Source organism: Caretta caretta, chromosome 3 (assembly GCF_965140235.1).
Source record: "Caretta caretta isolate rCarCar2 chromosome 3, rCarCar1.hap1, whole genome shotgun sequence".
NCBI lineage: Eukaryota > Metazoa > Chordata > Testudines > Cheloniidae > Caretta > Caretta caretta.
This window is the reverse complement of record NC_134208.1, coordinates 68018098-68046074: the sequence shown is the minus strand read 5'-3', so window position 1 is coordinate 68046074 and position 27977 is coordinate 68018098. Positions and strand designations below refer to the sequence as shown.

General features: G+C 45.8%; 1 protein-coding gene across 4 annotated transcripts; it reads right to left on the bottom strand.

The window, feature by feature from the left end:
* SMIM8 (small integral membrane protein 8) lies at positions 1 to 6425 on the bottom strand. 4 transcript variants are annotated; one of them, XM_048845068.2, is made up of 3 exons: positions 6019 to 6425; positions 3688 to 3845; positions 1 to 372 (listed from the first exon to the last, which is right to left on the bottom strand). In XM_048845068.2, the coding sequence occupies exons 2-3, from the start codon at positions 3820 to 3822 to the stop codon at positions 214 to 216; spliced, it is 294 nt and encodes a 97-aa protein (XP_048701025.1). In that variant the 5' UTR covers positions 3823 to 3845; positions 6019 to 6425; the 3' UTR covers positions 1 to 213. The 4 variants fall into 4 exon arrangements, with proteins under 4 accessions (XP_048701025.1, XP_048701026.1, XP_048701024.1 ...); XM_048845069.2 differs by lacking the exon at positions 6019 to 6425 and adding an exon at positions 5866 to 5989; XM_048845067.2 differs by lacking the exon at positions 6019 to 6425 and adding an exon at positions 5641 to 5777.
* Between the last annotated feature and the right edge of the window lie 21552 nt (positions 6426 to 27977).

The following is a 27977-nucleotide window of genomic DNA, read 5'->3' as shown; positions in this document are numbered from 1 at the left end:
TGTTCTTAACACTTTATTACTTTGTATCTCTTCTGTAAAGTTTATAGGTACAGGCATGGCATGGTAAAACGGAATAGAAATTGGATTAAATTTTACAAACATCATTCCAAGAATTGCATAGAAAAGTTAGCAGATACCTAATTTAACATTAACAATTCAGATGCCTACATTGCCAATTACTCCTCTCTCTTTCTCTGTTATTAAGCAGCTTCTTTAATCCCACTTGGAAGTCTTCCTCCTCATATACCTGGCTCCTTCACTGTCAACAGCTTCATAGAGGTCCTTTTTATTCTCTTGTGTTGCATGTAAATAACCAATGTAGGCCACACACAGGGTAATTGTTATGAGTCCAAAAGCCATAACAGGTTTGTTCTGTCAAAAGAAATTAATTTGCACTTTTAGTCAGCTATTTTGGTTTTTTGATCCATCATGTACATCAGGCTCTTTGCTCTTGGCATGCCAAGTGACCAGGGGCCCTCTCTGACATCTCTTTATGACATAACACCACTGCCACTTTTGAGACCTATACAAGCAATTGACACAAATTGACACACTATTGGTGACTACCATCTAGGCCATTTGCTTTCAGAAAGGAGGAAGAAGATAATGTTCTTCAAGGATAAAAATATTTTCTATGAAACAATCATGAAGTTAAAAAAAAAAGCTACCCTCTCCCCTTTCTAGAGACCATGTGTGGCAACATCCAATGTTCTGAGCCTCCACAGGTCATAATATTGTTTCACGGATTGGCCAGAAGCAGAGTTCCTAAAGGTGATAAGACTTTTCTGCAACACATTCAATCTAGATTTACTACTGGGACAATACACTGTGCTCCTGTCAAAATAATTTTATTTCTCCTAAAACGGATTTACAAATTATTGTCACAAAACCTACTTTTATTAAATGGGTCAAATTCTGCCTTTTAATTTTGTGCAGTCTTACCAATGTCTCTGGGTTATGCAGATGTAAAACAGAATTTCACCTACTTAGTTACAAAAATGGATATTGTAACAAAAATATTAGTTGGCATATTCAACCTGTAGGCTTTGCTGGAGCCCTAGGCATAACTAGCAGTGTGAACGGAAGGCTGTGACCCAAAGTAGGCCTTGGCAGTAATAGTAACACACCATGTATTGGCTGACCAAGTAAGTTAGTTCCTGACCAGAGAGGATTGTACAAAAACACACAGAGTTCTCAAATAAGAACGTAAACAAATCCCCAAGAGATTATACAGGAACACACGGACCCCTTATAAAATAAGGATGGGATGGCAGGATAATGGATGAGGATGTTTTGTTTGAACTAGCAGATACGAGGTGTAAGGATGGGAATTAACAATATCTGGAGTGTAATATGTAACTTGTCTGTATCAATGTATAAAAGGAGAAGTCATAGGAGGGGCATCTTTGTATCAGCCGAGGGGACAGTAACCTGTTATGCTGACTGAGCCTGTACGTTGTCACGGGCACACGTCTTAGTGTCCCTGTGAGCCATTGGACAAAGCACCAGTACTGTGTTTTGCTGACCATAAACCCGGCAGAGTACCTTCACCACCAAACTGAGCCTGTGGTCTTTCTTTATGAATAACATCGAGGTCTGCTGAATTAGCATGCTGCACTCTCTGCACGTGCAGCTAACACTGGATCTCCAAGATCAGCCGCACGAGCAGCATTATCAACACTCCGCAGTATTAGCACCGCACCCAAGTTAGTATCCTATGTAAAAGAATGTTTAAAGTAATTTGCCACATTACCCTCCCACATCAGATCATTTAAAAAAACGGCATTAAAAATAGTAAGCAAACATCTCTGGGCTATTTTTCCCACCATAGTTAGTTTTTCAATTTACTTTGCAATTATTTATAATTAAACAATTATTAAGTTAAAAATCATCCATAAAAAGTGGTAACTGATTTCAACATTCTGTAGAGAGAGTGGTGAAGTAGGCGAGCACAGCAGATCTTAAAAGCTAAAAGGTCCCTCAAGTTCGTGGCACTTAAATGGAAAAAACCCTTACTTTTTAAAAACAAACATTTGTCCTTTCATCTTAAAAACTTTAAAAAATATTTAAATCCTCTTTTTTACCCTTTTAAATATGAAGAGAGGCTCCCTGTAACTAACGCATGAAATCATAAAACTCTGCAGACTCATGGGAGTCCCTTGCATCCGATGAAGTGAGCTGTAGCTCACGAAAGCTCATGCTCAAATAAATTGGTTAGTCTCTAAGGTGCCACAAGTACTCCTTTCCTCTCATTAGATTACTCCTGGGGGAATTCTGCGCCCTGTGTGGGGTGCAGAATTCATACTGTTTGCAGATTCCTTGGCACCCCTGCAGAAAAATGGCGGAGCAAAGAAATCTGTGGGGAACACACGCCCCTTCTACAGCAGTCCAGGCGTGTCTGCTGGAAGCAGCCAGCAGCAGAGAGCAGATCACCGCAGGGTGAGGAGGGAGGCTGGGCTTGTGTGCCTCCATGGAGAGATGTTGGGGGGGTGGGGGGGAGGACTCGATGCCTGCCTGATTGCAAATGAGTGAGAGAAACTCACTCTGTGCCTCTTGTTGCATCCTGGGCTTAGAGGCGTACGGCTGTGTGAAGCAGGCTCTGTCCCTGAGGCAGAGCAGAAATGTAACAACTAAACAGGCAGGCTGCTAATGTTCCCATTGTTAGTTAATTGTTCCCATTCCTAGGGCATATCTTCATTGGCAACATTAAAGAGCTGCCCCGGCACCAGTGCTGGGAGAGAGCTCTCCCAGTGCTGAAAAAAACCCACCTCCAGGAGGGGAATGGCTCCCAGGGCTAGTGCACTGCCAACACTCCCACTTTACAGCACTGAAACTTCCAGCGCTCAGGGGGTTTCTTCACACCACTGAGCGAGAAAGTTGCAGCGCTGTAAAGTGCCAGTATAGACAAACGCTTAGGCAATTAAGGCTCCTTTACCTTGCCAGAGTGGTATAAAGGAGCCTTATTGTAAATGACAGTAACGGGATGCTCAGCTAGGAAGGTTTATGGACTTTCTCGCTTTTTTTCCTGTGCCAGAGAGGCACAATGGGGTTAGATTACAGCTCAGGATCTATTTTACCTATCCATTTAAAAAAAATGCAGGACAATGATTAGCAAAACTGTATGACTATCACGTGTGAAAGTCTGGGCAATTTAAAGTGACAGCCTACTTTACAGAACACCAAACACCAAAATAAAAGTAATGTAATTTAAATGAAAATCTAGGATTATAACTGGAATGCAGGGTCTTGGTTACCAAGTGTTTGTAACTTAACTTTCATGTGTTTAGGAAATGCTGAACAGTTTTTGTGATTTTTTTCCTCTATGGTAGTTTAAACAAATTACCAAAATAAGTGAAACTGGTGTGATTGTATTGCATTATTTGGACAAATAAAATATGCAGAATTTTGGAATTTTTGGTGCAGAATTTTGGATTTTTTGGTGCAGAATTCCCGCAGGAGTATTAGATGCCAGAACAGTCTACCAGTACATGGGGGAAACAGAAACTGACTATACACAAAGTGATGTCAAATATGCAAAGTAATCAAACTGGGAAAATGTGAAAACTATTTTTCAGTTATAATATTCTTAGGTGGTACTTATCACACTAGTGGCTTAAATGTGTTTTTTAAAAAAATATATCTCAAAAATGCATCTTTAAACATATTGTCTCTGAAGGAGCCTCTTACAGGTTTAATGAAAAGCTCTGGATTCACAGCTCGGAACAGGGTGGTTGTACGGACACCCCTGAGTCCTGGAATTCGACTGTCTTTCTCTTTGGGTGCTTCTTTTTTAATGTTTGGGGGCTCAGGTGCTGAGGACATCTTGATTAATGATGAATTGTTACCTAAAGATAAAATAAAAAAAAATGACATTTTTAAATACTTATTTTTGAAGAAAATGAATTATAGTTCATGTTTCATAGACCAACGTTTTCCCAGCGTTATGTTCTCCTTTGCTCATGCCAAGTACTGCCTCTGGTACTTCACAATTATGCCACTCATACTTGGATAACTGGTTGTTATCGATCCCAACGCTGGTGTGCCTTCATGTGGTGATTCCCAACACTACCCCGCAAACTGTAAGAGTTTCATTTGAGGGCCATTGAGTTTTTGATCCCTAATGGGATGCTACTCATCATCTTATTCGGTGTGGATACTGTACTCTCAAATGGGCCCACCCTGGGCTGTTTCAAACCCTTGTCTCGTTTTCATACTGAAAGTGCATGTCACACCTCGAACTCCTGAGAGATCACTAAATATGATCAAAACAAGTCAGTTAATTTTGCTTAAATAGTTCTCACAGGACCCAGAATCCTCAGCAAGCAACTCCATTTTAGGCCATGTCTACACCACAGGTGCCACAGCAGCACAGCCGTGGCACTGTAGCTATCCTGCTATAGCGCCATAGTGTAGAGGCTTCCTACCCTGAGAGAAAGGGTTTTTCTGTAAATGTAGGTAATCCACCTCTTGGAGCAGCAGTAATGAGGTTAATGGAAAAATTATTTTGTCAACAGAGCCGCATGTACAGAAGGGATTAGGCTAGCTTAACTGAGGTGCTCATGGGTATGAATTTTTTCACACCCAAGTGATGTACCTAGGTTGAACTAAATTTTGTGTGTAAGCCAGTCCCTGGCCTCTCTCAGAGCTGACTGTGGTTCAGGACCTTGCAGCTTTGGACCATGAATAGTCCCATTAATGTAAATGGGCCTGATCCGGCAAGGTGGTGAGTGACATCCTCAGCTCCCATAGACTTCAATGACATCTAAAGGTATTTAGTACCCCACATGGTACTAGTGCCATGTCAAAACCACAAATGTAAGGATGGGTATGATCACACCCATAACGGGTAATTCTTCATCACTTTGAGGCACAGGGTTGTGTTTTGTTTTAAACCCAGCTCGAATATTTTAAAACCAATTGAATTGAGAACCCTTGTAGCAATTTCTGAACAGGACCATGAAGGACAAGATTCAGAACTGCCCCAAACCTCGCTAATTTGAGGAAGGGGATGGAAACACCCACACTAGGGAAGGCCTTTAATAAATTGTACAGACAAGTCATTTCCCTTGGCCCCTGCCCCAGAGGAGAGCGGGCACAGGTGCTGGGACGAGGGCTGCGGGGAGTGCTGCAGCACCCCCTGATTTGAAGTGGTTTCCATTATACACAGGCTTTACAGTCTGGTTCAATGGCTCTCAGCACCCCCCACTCTACAAATTGTTCCAGCCCCCCTGAGAGCGGGCCGGCCGGGCCCGGGAGAATTTTGCAAACATCCACTGGACTTTTGAAAATACTCGCCCCGGGGCTGGGCCCTGCGGCGCGGGGCAGCCGGTGTCCGCCCTGCTGGTGCGTCTCGGATGCCCCAACAGGTCCGAGCAGAGTCCCGCACTACTAAAAAGCGTGGCTCTTAATTGGGGGGGGGGGCACCTGAGGTAAGTGCTGGGGGAGCGGGGGCAAAGGCGGTGAATGCGCTAAACGCTGGCACAGAGGCGGCGGGTTCAGGGGTCGGGGCGGTCGCGGGGGCTGTTGCAGGCCCGGCCGATCCCCGCAGCGCAGTTGGCCGGGTGAGGGGGGAGAGGGGCGCCCGGGGTGGCGGCTCCCACCCTTGGCTCCCCGCAGCGCGGCCGCCCGCCCCGCTCTCACCTCGGCGCCGCCGCAGAGGCAGAGCCCGGCCCGGCCCCGCAGAGGCCGTCGCAGCCGAGGAGCCTCCGGCCGCTCAGAGCCTGGCGCCGCCCCTCGGCCTCGGGCAGCGCTGCCCAGCCGGCGCCCCTGGGGTCCCGCCTTTCCCCCGCCCCTCGGCTCGGGGGCCCAGCCCGGCCGGAGCCAGGAGACCAGGGCCCCGGCCCGGGCGGGTCGCGCGGCCCGTACCCTGCCCCGGCGGCGGTCACGTCACGTGTCTTCCTTCCGCCTCCATTACACGAGCCAGCCCGCCCTGCCCGGGGCTGCGGGGTCCCGCCCTGCGCTCAGCCTCCCGCGGGAGCGATCAACCCGAGCCGCCTGCCCGGGGCCGCAGGGACTCACCCGCTTAGGCCGTTCCCTGCTCCTTTGCCGGGCAAGGGTGTCGCGCCTGCCTTGGTGTTTTTCTTCTCTGGTCCCCAGCCTCCCTTTTCAGACTCCATCCTCCATCAGCTCACAGGGCGTTTGGCCTGGTGAACTCCGGCCGGCCTCCGCTCCAGCCATCGCACACAGCCCTTCCGTCTGCTGGTGTGTCCGCTTCGTGCAGAGAGGCAGCAGCCTGTCCGGACCCTGGTGCTCTAGTGGTTCGGGGCTCTCCCGGCTAGGGTGACCAGCTGTCCCGATTTGATAGGGACAGTGCCGATATTGGCACCTATTACCCACCCCGTCCTGATTGTTCACACTTGCTATCTGGTCACTCTACTCCCTGCTGGGGTCTGGGCTCAATTCCTGGTCAGCGAAGACTTTCCCTTTGCCACCCCCTCTGGAGGAAGCGTAGGGACGGTTCTGTGCAGCAACACCGGGGATAAGTGGGCAGCTCCAGGGGTAGCCAGGTGGGCTGGGTCTGCCTCCAGGAGGGTTATGTCACTCGCTTCTCTTTTGTTTTGCCCTGGACTGCAGGGTGCTGTGCTGTCAGGTGCCAGTGACCCTCGAGCTGGCAGTGTCTAGCATTATCTTAGCCAGCCACCGTAGTGCAGTTGGTAGCACAGCAGTCTCCCCCTCTAACAGTCCTGAGCTTGACCCTCAGAGAACGTGCAGTGGCTGTTTTGGAGGGTGACCACTCACATGTTCTGGAATCCTGCACATTCCGGCACCTCTGGGAATGGCAGGGCCTGCGCCTGCCAGCGTGACCCATTCCCTGCCAGCGTGACCTGAGATGTACGGTGTGTGTGAGATCATGCCACACGGGACATCATTTTCAAGAGTGCACTGCCTTGCCCGCACTGTTCTGACCTTGCATGCAGCGTGTCTGAGGTCATGTGGGTGGGGAGCAGAGCAGTGCACTGTTCAAAATGGCATCTTCTATGGCAAGGGTTCTCAAACTTCATGGCACCACGACCCTCGTCTGACAACAAAAATTACGACACAACCCCAGGAGGGGGAGCCAAAGCCTGAACCTGCCTGTGCCCTGCTGTCCCAGCTGTGGGGGCCAAGCCTCCTCTCCTGCCTCCCCCCGGCAGGGGGACTGTAATCTGAACCCTGCCACCAGGGCTGAAGGCCTCAGGCTTTGCCCTGGGTGGTGGGGCTCAGGCTTCAGCTTCAGCTCTGGGTCCCAGAAAGTCTGAAGCCAGCCCTGGCAACCCCATTAAGACGGGGTCACCACCCCCTTTGGAATCCCGACCCACAGTTTGAGAACCATGGCTGTCGTATCTGATACCAGACAAAGAAACATCTGGTTTTGTCCCAGTATCGGATGGGGGACAAACCAGCCAAAAAGAGGACTGTCCAGTACAGAGGCGTTGGAACACTTTTTATAGTGGGAGTGCTGGAAGCCAGCTAACAAAACTGTAACCATGTGTGTTCAAAAGCAATGTGGAAAAGTGCAATTCCCACTCATATCACACAGATGCAGCACAGCTCTGGGATTCTCAAGAATCACGAAATAGGCAAAAAGAAAAGGAGGACTTGTGGCACCTTAGAGACTAACAAATTTATTTGAGCATAAGCTTTCGTGAGCTACAGCTCACTTCATCAGATGCATGCCGTGGAAAATACAGTGGGGAGATTTATATACATAGAGAACATGAAACAATGGGTGTTACCATACACACTATAAGGAGAGTGATCAGGTAAGGCTAGCTATTACCAGCAGGAGAGTGGGGGAAAAAAACCTTTTGTAGTGATAATCAAGGTGGGCCATTTCCAGCAGTTGACAAGCACGTGTGAGGAACAGTGGGGGGGGAGGGAATAGTTTTACTTTGTGTAATGACACATCCACTCCCAGTCTTTATTCAAGCCTAAGTTAATTGTATACAGTTTGCAAATCAATTCCAATTCAGTAGTCTCTCGTTGGAGTCTGTTTTTTAAGTTTTTTTGTTGAAGAATTGCCACTTTTAGGTCTGTAATCCAGTGACCAAAGAGATTGAAGTGTTCTCCGTCTGGTTTTTGAATGTTATAATTCTTGACGTCTGATTTGTGTCCATTTATTCTTTTATGTAGAGACTGTCCAGTTTGGCCAATGTACATGGCCAAGGGGCATTGCTGGCACATGATGGCATATATCACATTGGTAGATGTGCAGGTGAACGAGCCTCTGATAGTGTGGGCTGATGTGATTAGGCCCTAAGATGGTGTCCCCTGAATAGATATGTGGACACAGTTGGCAACAGGCTTTGTTGCAAGGGTAGGTTCCTGGGTTAGTGGTTCTGTTGTGTGGTGTGTGGTTGCTGGTGAGTATTTGCTTCAGGTTGGCGGGCTGTCTGTAAGCGAGGACTGGCCTGTCTCCCAAGATCTGTGAGAGTGATGGGTCGTCCTTCAGGATAAGTTGTAGATCCTTGATGATGCGTTGGAGAGGTTTTAGTTGGGGACTGAAGGTGATGGCTAGTGGTGTTCTGTTATTTTCTTTGTTGGGCCTGTCCTGTAGTAGGTGACTTCTGGGTACTTTTCTGGCTCTGTCAGTCTGTTTCTTCACTTCAGCAGGCGGGTATTGTAGTTGTAAGAATGCTTAATAGAGATCTTGTAGGTGTTTGTCTGAGGGGTTGGAGCAAATGTGGTTGTATCATAGAGCTTGACTGTAGACAATGGATCGTGTGGTGTGGTCTGGATGAAAGCAGGAGGCATGAAGGTAGGAATAGCGGTCAGTAGGTTTCCGGTATAGGGTGGTGTTTATGTGACCATCGCTTATTAGCACCGTAGTGTCCAGGAAGCGGATCTCTTGTGTGGTCTGGTCCAGGCTGAGGTTGATGGTGGGATGGAAATTGTTGAAATCATGGTGGAATTCCTCAAGGGCTTCTTTTCCATGGGTCCAGATGATGAAGATGTCATCAATATAGCACAAGTAGAGATGGGTCATTAGGGGTCGAGAGCTGAGGAAGCGTTGTTCTAAGTCAGCCATAAAAATGTTGGCATACGCTGGGGCCATGCGGGTACCCATAGCAGTGCCGCTGATCATAGTAGAATTATAGAATCATTTGAAGGTATACATTGTCCCCAAATGTGAAATAGTTATGGGTGAGGACAAAGTCACAAAGTTCAGCCACCAGGTTTGCCATGACATTATCGGGGATACTGTTCCTGATGGCTTGTAGTCCATCTTTGTGTGGAATGTTGGTGTAGAGGGCTTCTGTTCCTCACACGTTCTTGTCAACTGCTGGAAATGGCCCACCTTGATTATCACTACAAAAGGTTCCCCCGCCCCCCCACCCCCCCGCTCTCCTGCTGGTAATAGCTCACCTTACCTGATCACTCTCCTTACAGTCTGTATGGTAACACCCATTGTTTCATGTTCTCTGTGTATATAAATCTCCCCACTGTATTTTCCACAGCATGCATCCGATGAAGTGAGCTGTAGCTCACGAAAGCTTATGCTCAAATAAATTTGTTAGTCTCTAAGGTGCTACAAGTACTCCTTCTCTTTTTGCGGATACAGACTAACACGGCTGTTACTCTGAAATAGTTAGAGTGACCATATTTCCCAAAGGAAAAACTGCGTGGAGTTAGGCTGGCCCAAGCCACTCATCCGAGCCCCCTGTCCCTGCTCGGGGCTGGCATTGCTGCTCGCCCAAGTCCTGCCTGCCTCGTGCCCGAGCTCTGCCTCCCCTCCTGCGTGGGGCTGGCATCGCTGCTCCTCCCCCCATGTTCCTCTGCACCTCACCTTTTTGCCAAAAGTGGGCATTTGTCCCATTTGCTCTTGCCAACTGATCAAGAACTGGGATATATGGTCAGCTTAGAAATAATGCTAGCTTCGTTCCGACAGCACCATCAAACTTTTCACAGTGAAACCTGGGGGTGCTGCCGCTGCCCCCCTAGTTTCTGTGCCGGTATAAAACCAGACAAGTGGCCTCCCTAGCCTTTCACCATACTTCTTCTGGCACCCTGTCCCCTGTGGTAGCTGGACTGCAGGCTCAGAAGTGCCAACTCTCACGAATTTACCACGAGAGAGACAATTTCTAAGTAAAATTAAGCCTCACTCATGAACTCATGATAAAGCTCTCAAATGTCATGGGGTGGTTTTCAGCTGCATCTGAAAAAAACATACTCACATTTGGGAGTTCTATCCTGAGATTATGAGTGAAGCTTAATTTCACTTAGAAATCGCTATCAGCCCTGTGAGGAGAGGCTCTCACTGTCACCCTGGACAGCTGGGACTCCTGCTGTCACCCCTGTGTGTCTCAGCTCCCACTATCAGCCCCAGGCAGCTGCTCTCCTGCCAGCCTGGGAAGTGGGAGAGGGGACCCTACTGCAGCCCCCCAAGCCTGGGGAGGGTGAAGAACCCTAAGTGGAGCAGAGGCTGGGAGGGTTGAACTATGGCCTCTGGGCTGCAGGGGGGCTGAAGTGAGGATGGTGGGGGCTGATGGGGTGGGGAACTTTTTGGTGGTGGGTTCTGAGCAGATGGGGTGAGTGCTGGGAGGGTGAACTGAGGACAGTGGGGGACAATGGGGTAAGGGGGCTGAACTGATGGGGTGGTGATGATGGGGGTTAGGGACTGAACAGAGGGAGGGGCTAAACTGAGGGGAGTTGGGTGGGGACAGTACTGATGGGAGACTCGGGGACAGGATTAATTGCTGGGTAGGAGATGGGCAGATGTGGGGGTGAGAGCTCCTGCAGCAGGGGACAAAATCTCCTTACCCAGTACATGTGGGAGAGTAGACAACACTAATTGTCATATGTACACACACTGGGGGGTGGGTGGCGGGGGGAGGATTTCAAAAATCAAGAGACTGACCTAAAAAACACAGTACAATCTTTTTTAGAAATCTCATGATTTTGGGGGCCAATCTCATGATTTTTGATCTCTTGATGCTGGGAATACTGCAGACGTTCTTCTTTTTGCGTTTCACCTCACAAGGGCCCACATGTCTGAGCAGCCACCCAAGCGAAGCACATGGCTCCTTCCTGATGGTCTAGTGATGAGTATTTGGCACTTTCACAGCTGTGGCCTGGTTTCTTTTCCCAGGCAGGGAAACCTCGTGCCTTGGTTCCTTTTCCAGGGCTCATTGGTGGAGGTTTGTTGCATCATGTGGCAGATGTTTTTAATGTAGTATATTCTAGTTTCTTGTTCTCTCATCACATATAGGAAAAACCTTCTTCTCCCCTCACTGTTTTACCCCCCATTACAACGATGGCATCCAGCTCTCTTCAGCTCCTGGCCAAACCATAAATGCACTGAACATGTTTCTTTTCTGAAGTACCAAATCTGTCCGGACTAGACTGATGCACCAGAAGGAACTGGGCTGGACGCTGTATGGCACGATGATGTGTGTGAAGAGTTGGATGTGAACTGACTCTGCTCTCCCTTCCCCCACTGAATGCTACATTATCTTGTTCTCATTTAGGCCTACAACCTCTGAGGTACCAAAAAACAATCCAGGACGACTGGGTTGGTCCTGAGCCCATAACGGCTGGCAGTGTGTACTGAACACCATTACAGATTTCCCAGTATAGCTACCTCAAAAAAGTGACAATCTTGGGAAAACCTGATCGGTGTCATTTGGGCCCGAATACTGTGTCTTTCCAACTCATTCCTACAAGGAGCCCCCCAGCATGTTTATCAGAGCTCCGGGCAATTCTTAAAAATTATTAATTCCATATGTGTGTCAGGACCATTAGGCCTGGTCTACACTATGAGTTTATGTCGGATTTAGCAGCGTTACATTGAATTAACCCTGCACCCGTCCATATAACGAAGCCATTTTTTTTGACACAAAGGGCTCTTAAAACCGATTTCTGTACTCCTCCCCAACGAGGGGATTAGCGCTGAAATTGACATCGCCGTTTCGAATCGAGGTTAGTGTGGACGCAATTCGAAGGTATTGGCCTCCGGGAGCTATCCCACAGTGCACATTGTGACCACTCTGGACAGCACTCTGAACTCGGATGCATTGGCCAGGTGTACAGGAAAAGCCCCGGGAACTTTTGAATCTCATTTCCTGTTTGGCCAGGCGAGCTCATCAGTGCAGGTAACCATGCAGTCCCAGAATCGAAAAAGAGCTCCAGCATGGACCAAACGGGAGGTACTGAATCTGATCACTGTATGGGGAGAGGAATCCGTGCTATCAGAACTACTTTCCAAAAGACGAAATGCCAAAACATTTCAAAAAATCTCCAAGGCCATGAGGGATAGAGGCTACAGCAGGGATGCAACACAGTGCCATGTGAAACTTAAGGAGCTCAGACAAGCATACCAGAAAACCAAAGAATCAAACAGATGCTCCGGGACACAGCCCCAGACATGCCGCTTCTACGCTGAGCTGCATGTAATTCTAGGGGGGGGCCGCCACCACTACCCCCCCCCCCCCGGTCCATGGACTCCGATGATGGGGTACTCTCCGCCATGCCTGAGGATTTTGCGGATGAGGAAGATGAGGAGGAGGAGGAGGACGAGCTTGAGGAGAGCACACAGCACACCGTTCTCCCCGACAGCCAGGATCTTTTTATCACCCTGACTGAAATACCCTCCCAACCCAACCAAGCCAGAGAAGGGACCTCTGGTGAGTGTACCTTTTTTAAATATAATACACACTATAAAAGCAAGCGTTTTTTAATGATTAAGTAGCCCTGAGGACTTGGGATGCATTCGTGGCCAGTACAGCTACTGGAAAAGTCTGTTACCGGGTCTGGGAATGGAGAAGAAATCCTCCAGGGACATCTCCATGAAGCTCTCCTGGAGGTACTCTAAAAGCCGTTGCAGAAGGTTTCTGGGGAGAGCAGCCTTATTCCATCCTCCATGGTAGGACACTTTACCACGCCATGCTAGTAGCAAGTAATCTGGTATCATTGCATGACAAAGCCTGGCAGCATCATCCGTTGCTTTATGTTTTCAAGCAACAGCCGTTCTTTATCTCTCTGTGTTATCCTCAGGAGAGTGATATTGTTCATGGTAACCTGGTTGAAATAGGGAAATTTAATGAAGAGGGCATTCAGAGGTGGCCGTTCCTGCTGGTCTGTTTGCCTGTGGCTGAAAAGAAATCCTCCCCGCAGTTAGCCACGCGGTGGGACGAGGGAGGGCGGCATTGGCACTGAGCTGATCGCGTTTGGCTAGCAGGGATCTTCCCTGATATCAGCCACATGGTGGGGGGAGGGGTAAAGCAATCATCCCAGAGAATTGGGGAGGGGGGGTTAGTTTGGTTTCTGCTGCTGCACGTTCACAGGAAAACTGCAGCACTAAATGGCCAACTCAATGTGCTTTGCTTGGTATGGGAGAGACAGGCGCTGCTGTTATGAAGGTTGCAGAAGCCGAAAGACTATGGCTTACCATGGCCACCTGCAAGCCGAATTCTGTTGCCCGGCACTGTGTGTGTGATCTCTAAAACCAAAGCCGCAGGCACTCAATATAGGATGCAAAATGCGACCTTGTACCAAAATCACATGTGCTATGTAATGTGAATAGTGCTGTTCACTGTGAAAGAGTGTAGCCATTGTTCTGTAAAATGTATCTTTTTAAATACTTCACTCCCTTTTTTTTCCTCCAGCAGCTGCAAATGTTTCAAGCCTCCCTCCTCCATCCCAAAGGCTATCTCAGATAAGGCGGCGAAAAAAATGCATGCGCGATGAAATGTTCTCTGAGCTCATGCAGTCGTCCGGCACTGACAGAGCTGTGTGGAGGGACACAATAGCAGGAAGGTGGAGGAAAGTGGCCAATGAACGTGAGGAGAGGTGGCGGCAGGAAGATCAGAGGAGGCATGAGGCAATGCTACTGTGGGATCAAACGGACATGCTCTGGCATCTGGTGGAGGTTCATGAATGGCAGCAGGATCACAGACTGCCGCTGCAGCCCCTGTTTAACCGCCCTTCTTCGTCCCTAAGTTCCATAGCCTCCTCACTCAGACACTGAAGAAAACGGGTGTGGAGGCTCCGGACACCGAACCACTCCACCCCAGTGGACAGCCCAAGCAACAGAAGGCTGTCATTCAAGAAGTTTTAAAGTGGCCTTTTCCTTCCCTCATACCCTTCTCCCACACCCCACCTGGGCTACCTTGTGAGTTATCTCCCTATTTTTATAATCAATTAATAAAGAATACATGTTTTTAAACGATAGTGACTTTATTTCCTTTGCAAGCAAGCTGTGATTGAAGGGGGGAGCGCAGGAGGCTTACAGGGAATTTAGAGGCAACCAAGGGGGTGGGTTTTCATCAAGGAGAAACAAACAGAAGTGTCACACAGTACCCTGGCCAGTCATGAAACTGGTTTTCAAAGCTTCTCTGATGCGCAGCACTTCCTACTGTGCTCTTCTAACTGCCCTGGTGTCTGGCTGCATGTATTCAGTGGCCAGGTGATTTGCCTCAACCTCCCACCCCGCCATAAACATCTCCCCCTTACTCTCACAGATATTGTGGAGCACACAGCAAGCAGCAATAACAATGGGAATATTGGTTTTGCTGAGGTCTGACCAAGTCAGTAAACTGTGTCAGCAACCCTTTAAACGTCCAAATGCACACTCTAGCACCATTCTGCACTTGCTCAGCCTATAGTTGAACAGCTCCTGACTACTGTCCAGGATGCCTGTGTACGGCTTCATGAGCCAGGGCATTAAGGGGTAGGCTGGGTCCCCAAGGATAACTATAGGCATTTCAACATCCCCAACAGTTATTTTCTGGTCTGGGAAGTAAATCCCTTCCTGCAGTCATTTAAACAGACCAGAGTTCCTGAAGAAGCGAGCGTCATGAACCTTTCCTGGCCATCCCACGTTGACGTTGGTGAAACGTCCCTTGTGATCCACCAGTGCTTGCAGCACCATTGAAAATTACCCCTTGCGGTTTATGTACTGGCTACCCTGGTGGTCCAGTCCCAAGATAGGGATATGCATTCTGTCTATAGCCCCACCACAGTTAGGGAATCCCATTGCAGCAAAGCCATCCACTATGACCTGCACATTTCCCAGAGTCACTACCTTTGATAGCAGCAGCTCAATGATTGCGTTGGCTACTTGCATCACAGCAACCCCCACAGTAGATTTGCCCACTCCAAATTGATTCCCAACTGACCGGTAGCTGTCTGACATTGCAAGCTTCCAGAGGGCTATCGCCACTGACTTGTGAACTGTGAGGGCTGCTCTCATGTTGGTATTCTTGCGCTTCAGGCAGGGGAAAGCAAGTCACAAAGTTCCATGAAAGTGCCCTTATGCATGCGAAAGTTTCGGAGCCACTGGGAATCATCCCAAACCTGCAACACTATGTGGTCCCACCACTCTGTGCTTGTTTCCCGGGCCCAAAATCGGTGTCCCACGTCATGAGTCTGCCCCAGTAACACCATGATCTCCAAATTGCTGGGGAACCGCGGTTTTAGAGAAACCTGTGTTCATGTCCTCATCACCGCGCTGCCGTCGCCTCCTCGCCTGGTTTCTCAGGTGCTGGTTCTGCATAAACTGCACGATAATGCGAGAGGTGTTTATAATGGTCATAACTGCTGCAGTGAGCTGAATGGGCTCCATGCTTGCTGTGCTATGGCATCTGCTCGGGCAATCCAGGGAAAAGGGTGTGAAACGATTGTCTGTCGTTGCTCTGACGGAGGGAGGGGCAACTGACAACATGGCTCACAGGGTTGGCTTACAGGGAATTAAAATCAACAAAGGGGGTGGCTTTGCATCAAGGAGAAACAGAATGGCCCCCTCAAGGATAGAACTCAGAACCCTGGGTTTAGCAGGCTGTTGATTTCACGGACGGAGGGAGGAGAAAATGAATACAAAACAAATCTGGTCTATTTCTTGTTTTGATCCACTTCATCTATCTTTATACATCTTGCTGGCAGCAGACTGTTCAGTACGACTGCTGGCCATCGTCATCTCCTGGGTGCTCAGCAGAAGACGGTGTAGTATGACTGCTGGCCATCGTCGTGTCCTGGCTGCTCATTAAAAGACGGTGCAGCAGGACTTAATCGCCATGAGATGAAACTTCAAAGGGTAATGACCTGGCTGAGTCACTCCCATGTTTGCCCAGGTGCCCCGACCTCATTGAGGCTTCTTCTGAGCCAGCTATGGAGTTGCTTCCTCAAAGCCACTTCCAGCCCTACTCAAACAGTCTCTCTGTCTCTCACCTTAAGGCAGTCAGTCTCTCCCTCCAGGGCTGGGCGAGCAGGGCAGTTGTCCTGGATGCCAGTGCCCACGAGGTGCTGTACCACCATGCCAGACACATTTTTTTCTCTTCCAGTTGGCCAGCAACAGAGAGGGCAAAAACTTTTCCCACCCTGACCAGCAAGATGGCTAGGGCCCCTCCAGTCTCCCTCCTTCAGACAGGAGTCCCCCTGTTGCTGGACTGAGGTTCACTTACTCAGCAGATGGATCTAATAAATATTAAGGCAAAACACTCAGAGCAGTGATCAATTATTCACAAGTGGGAAACTTACCAGGATGATCTCATCACAGTTGCCTCCAGCACCAGACAGTAGGGCTTCAACCTCCCTTTGTTAAACAAACTTATTTATAACTTTGTTATCTTTTTTTATACATATGTATTAGCCTCTCATTTCCATATTAATGCACCTACCCCATCATACAAGCTTAATGTTAATTTAAACCGGTCTTCTCTAGTTTTCTGATTACTTTATCTTTTCTTGTTCTCACAAACATGATTACTCTACAGTTTCGTACATGTGTGCAACACTAAATATGAATACTCTGCAATTTGTTACAGATACACAGTTTTACACTGTTAAATGTTATCAGAACAGATTCTTAAATTCACAGCAGGCTTCTGTCAGGCCTAACTATGCTTCCCCACCTTGAAGCCATAGAATCCTTTCTAAGGCTTCATCAGAGCCTGTATTTCATATACATCCCTTCTCTTTCCCAATTGCCTAACCAAGCTCCTAACCTTCCAAATCAATGCAATTAACACCACTACTGGTATGGCTTGCACAATTACAAAGTCCATTGATATCATGCATATCCATGGATGGTCCCCAATATTATATACTATCTCCTACCATTGGCCATTTCCCAGTGTATCTATGTTGCTTTGAATATTTCGACTCTCCTGACTTAAGGTCAACAAATGCTCTGGTCATCTACTCATTCAGGTCTGCACATTTAAATGCAATGGTTGTCTGACTCAGCTTAACTGTACCACAGAGTCTAGGGCAGCACCAATCAGACGGACATCAGCTGATACACTGTGGATCTCATGCTGGGGAATTAGAAAAATTACCTTGTCCCCTATTCGGATAACCTTTCTTGGAACTAAGCAGAACGTTGTCCCGTCATAACAACATGTTTGTCCCATATTAGAAGTGTCCAACCCAAGAGGTTACACAATATTTGCCTTCTCCAGCCTTTGCAACCTTGGCTTGACCTTGTCCCCATTGCCTCAGCCATACTGTGCAATTTTGGGTTTCTTCATCCAAGGTGAACCCACATGCTGGCAATGCACTTTGCAGTACATCACAATGACATAACCAGGTACCATGTCTCTTGGAACAACATGAGGTATCTAGGGCTTTCCAGACTCCCCAACCCTTCCTTACCAGTATGTGAGGATGAGTGACATATTCCTTTAAGATGTAATTTGCCATGGTAAGTTCCAATGTACCTATGGACTGGACACTACACACTCAATGCCTCACTTCGTCCCGTGACCACTGGTACTGCTAGTACCATAGAAAGCACCTCTTCTCAACATAATAGACCCGTGAGTAGCACCTAACCCTGCACCAATCCACTCCTTTTATTTTTGTCCATTGTTCTAGCATCTTATTTGTTATGAACCCAGGCACTTTCCCACCTTGAATTTCCTTTAGCCCTACTTGTAGCTCCTCTATTAGGAAGCTGCCATACCATGAACAGGTAATTGTCTTTGATGCATTAGGCTGGTTCATGATTTCATTGATTGCTGCTTCCACATCCCTAAACAGCTGTCCTATTATCCTAGCATCCTGAACATCCTTTAAATCCTCCTGTAAGTCCTCATTCTGTTGTTTGTTTAACTTTGTTAACAGGTTTCTGAACTCTTCTTTTCTGATTTTCCTCCCACAGCAGTGTGATATCTGTATGATTCCTTGCCGAAGTTCCCAGTGCCCCAACTCCTAATATTGTTCATATATCTCTTCTCACTCTTTCCCTTCTCCGGCCACCAAATTTCCTCCAATTCCACCCTGTACATTGACTATCCAAAATTCTGCACCACTTTTGCTATCATTTGCATATAGAAGTGTACATATTTTGCAGGACAAAGCTGCGGTGGTAATGTAAAATTGGTTAAATTCAATACTACAGGTATCATTTGGTACTGTACATTATACATAATCTGATGTTCTCAATTTATCACTAGTCCATTATCAAGTCTCTCTTTGGTTTCTGAGCATGGTTCATCATCTTGCTTTAATTCTGGAGTAGGAGGTATTGTTACCCCAATATGTTCAGGAGTGGTGATGGTAATCTGCCAGTCCTTAATCACATTTGGAGAGAAGGTCAAAGTCTCAGTCACTTTCCTGGAATGGTAGATGGACTCAAGGGCGGTAGTTTGATGATCTGCTAAAGTCACTGTAATATTTCTCTCATTTCTTAACTGGCATGCTATAAATGGTTAGGTTAGCCATTCCCATCCCATTTAAACACACCAACACCTCTAGGTCCCCAGTCCCAGTCCCTGCTCCTGAGAGTTGTTTGTATTCCCCCTCACCTTGACTGCATTCCAGTCTGTACCAGGACACTAGGTTTTCTTGCATGATTACCCAAGAACCATACGGATAGGGTGGCATTCTCCCCCTCATGCACTGTCACTGCCGTGTCCCTTTGTTGTATCCCAAATTCCACGGATCCTGATCAGCACATGAAAGAGAAAACAAATATTCTCGCTTCCCTCTTTTTACATTAGCAGATTCATTTCTGTGCTTCCTTCTGTATGGGTTCAGCAACCCTTGAATCATCACTCCTTTTTCATGAACCAGGTATACTGATGGACTAGCCTTGCCCATTATATAGCAGTGATCCTCTCAACAGGCTTTTGGAAAGGGCTTTTCAGCTGAAACATCCTGCACAAGTACCTGGTCTCTCATTTCATACTCCTTGCCAGAAGCTTGGCTATCAAAATATCTTTTCATTTTTCTTTCGGCTTCCCCTAAATTAAGCAGCTCACGTTTTAGCTTTCTATTTCAGATTTGAATATGTTTTTCACAGGTGAGAACTTTTTTTTTCCCTGGGCTCTGTTAACTGCTGCATTTTAGCAACATTTTGTTTTACTTCTGCTTTGCTTTCCTTATTCTTTTCTGAGTCAGCTGACTTAGATATCAGTATCTCTGCTGTTATACCGAAACTGTTCTTCTGACAGGAAGCATTAGCTGCTGTATTAATCATTTTTTCTTATTGAACTTACTAGGTATTTCCCCCCTTGTATTTTTGCGAATACAGACTAACACGGCTGCTACTTTGAAACACTGGTGTGTGACGTCTTCTGCCTGAATTCTAGGTGTTAAAGAACTAGACACCCCATTATCAAGCAAAACTTGCTTACAAATGCCTTCAATAACTGAGGATACATTAGGGCACCCCCACTCATCCAAAGTAATGTGGGTAAGAATCCTGGTGAGTAGAAGGAGGCTCGGTATCCATAGTGGGGGATGGAGGAAGCAGTTCTAGCCAGCAAACCACCCCCGGTTTCTGAGGTCATCTCCTGAAGACTCTGCACCTCCTCCTCCAGTTCCTCATTACACCTCATTACACAAAAGAGAATCCATGGATTATTAGTGATTGGAGAATAAGCAAAAAAAGTCATTCTGTAGGGGGCTCCTTAGGTTTCTGTTTCACAGCACCGACCGTGGTGATCACTCTGTCAGACCCAAATCAAATTCAGATAATCTCTGAACACAGGAATTATCACTGTCCCTGACCTCTGTGGAATACGCAGTCAAACCCCAGAGCCAACTCCCTCCTGAAAAATTCTCTCCCAATTCCCTCTAGTCGGATCACAAAATTCAACCTGCTCCCTGGTTTGCATAAGCCACTTTAACACCCTTTAGGTCACCTTTTACATGTTATTTTTAACGCAGCCCCCAAGAATTGAAGGAGTATGGAATATTCCCATTATGGAAAATTAAGAGGCCGCATTGACATTTTGTGTTTTTTAAATAGAAAGGTATTTTATATATATTCAGTCTTTTGTCAATTAATCCTTCTGTTGGTTGAAATTTCTGATGAGAATCGAAGCCCTGAAGGGAAGCCCTAAGCCCCAGGGGTCGGTCCTGGGGCCGGTTTTGTTCAATATCATCATAAATGATCTGGAGGATGGTGTGGATTGCACTCTCAGCAAATTTGTGGATGATACTAAACTAGGAGGAGTGGTAGATATGCTGGAGGGCAGGGATAGGATACAGAGAGACCTAGACAAATTGGAGGATTGGGCCAAAAGAAATCTGATGAGGTTCAATAAGGATAAGTGCAGGGTCCTGCACTTAGGACGGAAGAACCCAATGCACCGCTACAGACTAGGGACCGAATGGCTAGGCAGCAGTTCTGCGGAAAAGGACCTAGGGGTGACAGTGGACGAGAAGCTGGATATGAGTCAGCAGTGTGCCCTTGTTGCCAAGAAGGCCAATGGCATTTTGGGATGTATAAGTAGGGGCACAGCGAGCAGATCGAGGGACGTGATCGTCCCCCTCTCTTCGACATTGGTGAGGCCTCATCTGGAGTACTGTGTCCAGTTTTGGGCCCCACACTACAAGAAGGATGTGGATAAATTGGAGAGAGTCCAGCGAAGGGCAACAGAAATGATTAGGGGTCTGGAACACATGACTTATGAGGAGAGGCTGAGGGAACTGGGATTGTTTAGTTTGCAGAAGAGAAGAATGAGGGGGTATTTGATAGCTGCTTTCAACTACCTGAGAGGTGGTTCCAGACAGGATGGTTCTAGACTATTCTCAGTGGTAGAAGAGGACAGGACAAGGAGTAATGGTCTCAAGTTGCAGTGGAGGAGGTTTAGGTTAGATATTAGGAAAAACTTTTTCACTAGGAGGGTGGTGAAACACTGGAATGCGTTACCTAGGGAGGTGGTGGAATCTCCTTCCTTAGAAGTTTTTAAGGTCAGGCTTGACAAAGCCCTGGCTGGGATGATTTAATTGGGGATTGGTCCTGCTTTGAGCAGGGGGTTGGACTAGATGATCTCCTGAGGTCCCTTCCAACCCTGATATTCTATGATTCTATGAACAGACAAACCTGACATCCCAGACGGTTGAGGTTTAGATTCAATTAATACTGCTAATCATAGACACTCATGGATTCGAGCCAAATCAAAAACCGAGACAGTATAAAGCCCAGCTACAGTGATATGCACCTTGAGAACCTGTGCTTGGCATTCCACTTTCAAAATTAGATGAAAATATTTGGGAGGAGTAGGCACCTTGAAAAATCTTTTTTCCTTGGAGATGAAAAACTGTGAGAGAAGTGAAATATATATTAATTCATGAAACATAATAAAGCACTGGTACAAACACAACCCTCACAAGACCCTTCCCTGTCTCTCCTGCACCCCAAAAGGAAATGTAAAACATTTGAGACTTATGCAGGAATAAGGAAGTCTCCCTGGTGCGCTCTCTTTCTCACACACATCTGCCTCCTCCCCGCAATACTTTGATTTTGACTTTCTCTTTCTTTTTTATTCTGTTGTTCTTTCTTTTTTTGTACACTGTTTTCCATTTGCAATAACCAGGCCTCAAGGCATTAGGAAACTGGATGATGCGAGAGTTTTGAACAATGGGCTACTTGTTTATTCAAACATAGAAAACCAAATGAAAAACATTCCAGATTTTTCCAGCGGGTGTGTAAGTATACTTGAGGCTACATGAATTAGTGGCAGTTATCTTTGAATTCTAAAAAGAATGTAAAGAAAAACATAAAGGTGCCCAAGTCTGCAGATTCCTGGGGTCTGAACATCCCTACAACATCAACAGTGGTCGCACACACACACACATCTGCAAGCACAGTTAGGCCCAAGAAATTCAGTTTTATTAAGTTTGGATTAAACCGCCATATTTCTGGCATTTGGATCTGAATTCTGGTTCTTGGGCCCATCTCTAAAACCAATGGATGTGTTTAAATCACAGTCACATTATTCTTTGGTTTTCTCTGTCCTATTTGTAAATGGGGCAAATGATTAATAACATTGTGTAAAATCACTATCTTTATTTTTTTCTTGTCCTTTACTTTTGTATAATAACAATGCTCAAACGTCTGCTTTCTTCTAAATGTCAGTATGTGTGATACCATTGGTCAGCTTGTTCACTGTGAAATCTACGTGTACATTTTGTCCATACAAATTGAGTTATCCATTGCTATTTGCAAATATCACAGAGTGAGGAAAATAAAGGGAAAGAGCTCAGTGGTACATCTGTGGTTTGTGTCAATATTTAACTCACAATATACCATCTGTTAAGCTGGTAGCTTGTTTTGGCAGCATGTGCTGGGCAGCTGGTTTTGTGTTGAATCCACAGAGCAGTAAAGAAAGAATCAGTATTGAATGAAGGTTACTACTGTTATTGCACTTAATTTTTGTCTCTTTATATAACTAATGAAGAAAGCTTCTGCAAAATACTTGCACAAACCGTGGTATTTTTGAGAGGTTTCAGATGGGTAGCCTTGTTAGTCTGTATCAGCAAAAACAATGAGGAGTCCTTGTGGCACCTTAGAAACTAACAAATTTATCTGGGCATGAGCTTTCGTGGGCTATAACTCACTTCATCAGAAGCATGGAGTGAAAAATACAGTGGGCAGGTATAAATATACAGCACATGAAAAGATGGGAGTTGCTTTACCAAGTTGGGGGTCAGTGCTAATGAGGCCAATTCAATTAGGGTGGATGAAGCCCATTCCCAGCAGTTGACAAGACGGTATGAGTATCAACAGAGGGAAAATTATTTTTTGTAGTGACCCAGCCACTCCCAGTCTTTATTCAGACTACATCCACCCTGATTGAATTGGCCTCGTTAGCACTACAAAAAAGTAATTTTCACATTTGTTGATATTCACCCCTTCTGCATTGCAGGGACGTTTTCACTAGGTTCTGTTGTTGTTACAAAATGAACCATTAAAGTCATTTGTTCCGTATGGCTGATGTCAGGTGTGCAGTCCAGAATAACAGAGTAATATCTTGCTGACTTCAGATCTGCCACAGTCTTCCATTTGACTTTTGTTGCCAGTAACTGTATGATCTCATTTTGAAATGTTTTTCCAAGTGTGTACATTTCTTGGGTGGTGACTATTCTTAGTTGCTCCTGGAGTACAGCATCAAACTTAGCCATCAGCTCCACAATTTTAAGGACGTTTCCAATATTTGGCACATACAGATGATCTGAAGTGCCACGCAGTGCTAGGTTCTGGGTAGCAAGCATTCTCACAATGGCAATAAGCCTTTTCAGAACATTTTGCCAGTAAAGAGACTCTGATGCAATCTTCTCTTGACGCTGATCATCTATGGTGGCCTTTAACCTTAGTCTCTTCTCAAGCTCTTTCTACCTATGGAATGCTCTTTGTTGATTTGCTGCCTTCTCATGGCATGCCAGATTTCTAGCCAAACTTTTCCAGTCCTCTGTTCCTGTAGAACCCAATATGGCTGGAACGTTAGACTGGAAGAGTTTGCAACAAAAACAGTAAGCAGCATTCTGGGTTTTTGAGTACATAAGCCATGGCCTCTCCACTTTGTCACCATTGGGGATTTCACGCCAGTAATGTGTTGGATGGAAACTTCTATTTTCATTGTCTTTGGGGAACATGAAGTTTTTCACTTGCTGTGGCCTACGCAGTACAAGGAAGCCCCTCAGGCTACTGCTCAAGAGGGTCCACAGTCCTGGATCATCTAGACTTAAGGAACTAAACTCAGCAGCAGCTGTTTCTTGTGCCTCCACCACACTTTTCTCTGATCTACACTTTTCTTCAGGAATGTGCATGGTTACATCCATTTGAGATGGAGATATGGATGCTGCAGCAGCTGCCAGGTCACCTGCACTCTGACTAACTGGAAGATCAGGCATCTCCTCACCACTCACATCCTCACTGGGGCTGGAAGGCTCACCATGAACATTTGTGTCTATGTATCTCAGGAGAGCTCCTTCCTGCTTTGATAGAAAAGCTTCCTTTGCTTTCTTTCTTTTTCTGAATGCTTCCCCAGAGGGGCGTTTTCTTCTTTCACTCATGGCTGCTGTTCTGTGCCAGCTATAGTGGCTCTCAACACTCAGTTAAAGGGGAGTAGCAAGCTGGTAGCAGGGCCTGAGTGAGAGAAGACATCAGCGTCTTAAGGGCCTAACTGGCTCCTACTACTTCAGTTGACTGCCTGTTCTCCTCAAGTGGGTTCAGGGAAGCAGCAGGAAACAGGAACTCACTGAGAAGCTGGTGTTCATCAGTCCAGGCTCCTGGGGGTGCTAGACAGGTACATAAGAGCCTCCTCCTCTCTCTCCCTGCAGCTCCTGCTGCTTTCTGTTATTCCCTCTGACCTTTTCTCCTGCCTGCCTGTTATGTCTCTTGTGCCCTCCTTCCTCCAGCACAGCTCTCCACCATCTCTGTGCATCTAGAGCAGAGAGAATACATATGCACCAGCAGCAGACACAATTTTCTACACTCTGGGTCCTAGTGCCCCCCCCCCCCCACAGTCTGTCACCTGAGGCGGCCGCCTCAGTTCACCTCATGGTAAGGCCAGCCCTGTGTTTAGAGTACACACACCAGATCCTCAAAGGTATTTAGGCATCTAACTTCCACTGAAATAAATGGGAATTAGGTGCTTAAATACCTTTTAGGGTTTGGGCCTGAGTGTCAAGACTCCTGGATTTTATTGCTGGCTTTGCCATTGACTTGCTTTGTGATCTTGGGAAAGTCACCTAGTTTTCCTCCCTATGAATATAATGATATTTATCTTCTTAATGGGATGTTGGACATTAATTAATTAATGTTCACAAAGTGGTCTGAGATCTTTTTGTGGAAGTTGCTATGTAAATACTAGAATTGTAACATATCTATGGCTAGCTAGCTAAGTGTTTTAAGGTTGCCCATCCCCTTGGTATCTGAATACCATCCATGAGAAGGAAACACAAAACCGCCTCTCTCTTTCAGCCCTGCTGGCAGGAACAAACCTAGAGTTAGCATTAAGGGGCTTGCTTGCTTGTTTATTTTTTCTTTTAAATAAAGACACTTGGGAATTCACTGTTGATATTGTGCTGCACACCATGGCCACTCACAACTTCATAACAGATCCCCCTGTTCTAACAGCTCAGTCCCCTATCACTTGAGGCACAAGAAAATCACTATTAGCACTATGATACATTTGCGCAGTTCTGACCTCCGGCTGACGTCAACACAGAACACAATAGCCAGTTTATGACAGCAACAGTACACAATAGCCAGTTTAATTGTGACTCAGCACCCTCGCTCACTCACCACATAGGCCCTTATTACGTTAAAGACCATACAAGATGAAAGGTGAGGATGGTCCTTGAACTATTGATGCTACAACTCAAAGTTCCAGTAAATAAATAGCCGTGATATTAAAATACATGGATGGACACCTAGTTACAGATCTGTCATAGACCCAGAACACAAATGTTTTCCTCCCCAACACCAGCTTGCTTGCAATAGAGAGGGTTGCTGTGTGGGAGACATCTCGATTCGTGATCTTGATACAGGCTTCAATCTTTCTTCTCCCATGAAGGGATGTTACAATGTTTTACTTTGATTTTTATAATGGTGTTTTTACACTATGTACTTATTTTACACTTTTTGAATTAGTGTTTACTATTTGGCGATTTTTTCCCCCAAAACAGCCTTGAGCAACTCTGTGTGGAGCAGCCGAGGAAGGGGACGGCATTTTGTAAATGAAATTATTATAACATCCCCTCCCTTTTCACAGGTAAGGGGAAAAAATGTAATTATTTCACTAAAGCATATACAACAAAATGCTGCCTTATTAAAAAAATATAAATGCAGAAAACAAAGTGGGTCTAGCTAGACCGAGGTACCATTGTGAATTTTTATGCATGTGTTACTTAGTTCACACATCCTTTACCCTGATTTTTCAGCCATTACCGTACATCTGTGTAACTCCCACTGAAATCACTGAGAGTTGTGTGTGCACAAGGAATCCAGGCTCCAGGCTATACGTTTATGGATCCGGTCACTGATGAGCCAAAGCAGTTTTAAGAAAATAATGATGTTATAAACAAATGATTCTGTCAGACGTGAAGGCCTCTGTTTTACACAAAGCCTTATATATTTCTGATGTTGATGATTGTTATTAGCCAGCGTCATCAGTGGGAAATGGGTGGACTATACCGTCCAGCCTTGCTTGTCAACAAAGATTAAACAAATTGTTTTTCAAATTCCAAAGAAGCTTATTAATCATTTGAAGTGGATTTAACTTGGAAGACAAACAACGTTTTGTTCAGTTTCACTTTCATGGCACCTGTTTGGTTTGTGACGTTCAATAATGGAATTGGCAACAGGATGCTACCAAAACAAAAAAATGTCCCTGTGGAGTGGAAAATCAGGTTTCTATTGAAAAGAGAGGAAAGAAAGATTCGCACTGCTGACTTCTCATTATTGTTCCCCAAGCCACAAGTAAAACTAGTCCTGTATCCAGGTGTCTCAAGAACAACCCCTTACTACAGTATCCATAACAGAAGCTAGTGATGGAGACCCCCTGTTCTGTGGAGTTTGCAGAGATTACAAATTCCACAGGACTTGATAGAGACACTGGAGCCAAGGCACTCTTGGGCCCTGTGCAGTTTATACACTCTGTAAGCTTGGTAGTCCGTGTGGGTATCTAAATGGACAGACATTCTAGACAAAGTGGGAGAGACCTACAGGAAAGGACTATCATTCAGTAATTAATTTATTTATTCAAGCAGACAGGGTTGGTGACAACATTGACAAAGAGACAGTTTAGTATTTGTGCATGAGATGAGATGGAGATGTAAAGATGGGTGTTCTGCACAGCTAAGGCACCAGGACAGTCTTATCTCTATCCTATGGTGTCACCACGCAACAACCATACAATTGTGATTAATGCAAAATGGTTTTGGTAGTAGATTCCATTGATTTTTAAAAGGCAAATTCATGATTTTTCATTTTTATTTTCCTCTTGTTGCCACTACATAGTCTTATGTTCTTGATATATTTGGATTTCTTTTAAGGTTAGCCTCAACTCTGAATTTCCTGGGTTAGCAATGCTTGTTTTGGGGATAATCACAATATCCCTGTAATATTTTCACCTTTAAATTATTGATAAGTGCTCAACTTTGTCTTAAGTTTAATATAATTTTTATTCTGGGAATTATATATATATATATATATATATATGTGTGTGTGTGTGTGTGTGTGTGTGTCCAGCAGTTATATACATATTGTATCAGTACGTTCTACTGTTAAGAAATCTTAACCCGGGAATAAATTCAGGCTGTCAATTTATTCTCTGTTATTTACCAGCACAATCAAATCCTATAGAAAATCTGCCTAAACATCAAAATAAGTTTAGGAAATATAGGAAGATTGAGACTCTAACACATGGTAAGATATGTTAGAATAGGCTATGTATGTTTGCTACATTGCTCATTCATTAGAAATCATTTCAACACATAGTTGGCCATAAGAATCTCATTAAAATAATCAATTTAGTACAGTAACCAAAGTACATTCAAATAGATAGCTGAAACAACAGGAGCCACTGCCCAAAACATAAGGGCTAGAATAGGAGTTAAACTATGCAGTCTGAAGGATATTCCCTGGGGTCTAAATGCAAACGCAAGAGGCTGGATATTGTTTCACACAGCTGTGTGTGTATGAGAGAAAAAATAGAAACAGCACAGAAGCACATAGAGAAAGCATCAAGGAAGCCCCCATGACAACCAGAGAAGTACCTGTAGTGTGGTCCTAAGAGAAAGAGAGAGCACTTTTGGGCAGAATG

Bases quoted from the DNA above. Each gene is read 5' to 3' on its own strand.
- SMIM8 (XM_048845068.2), bottom strand. From the start codon at position 3,822: ATGTCCTCAGCACCTGAGCCCCCAAACATTAAAAAAGAAGCACCCAAA. The intron at 373-3,687 runs GTAAGAGGCTCC...TTCTTTTGACAG, and splicing joins CAGAGCTTTTCATTAAACCT to AACAAACCTGTTATGGCTTT.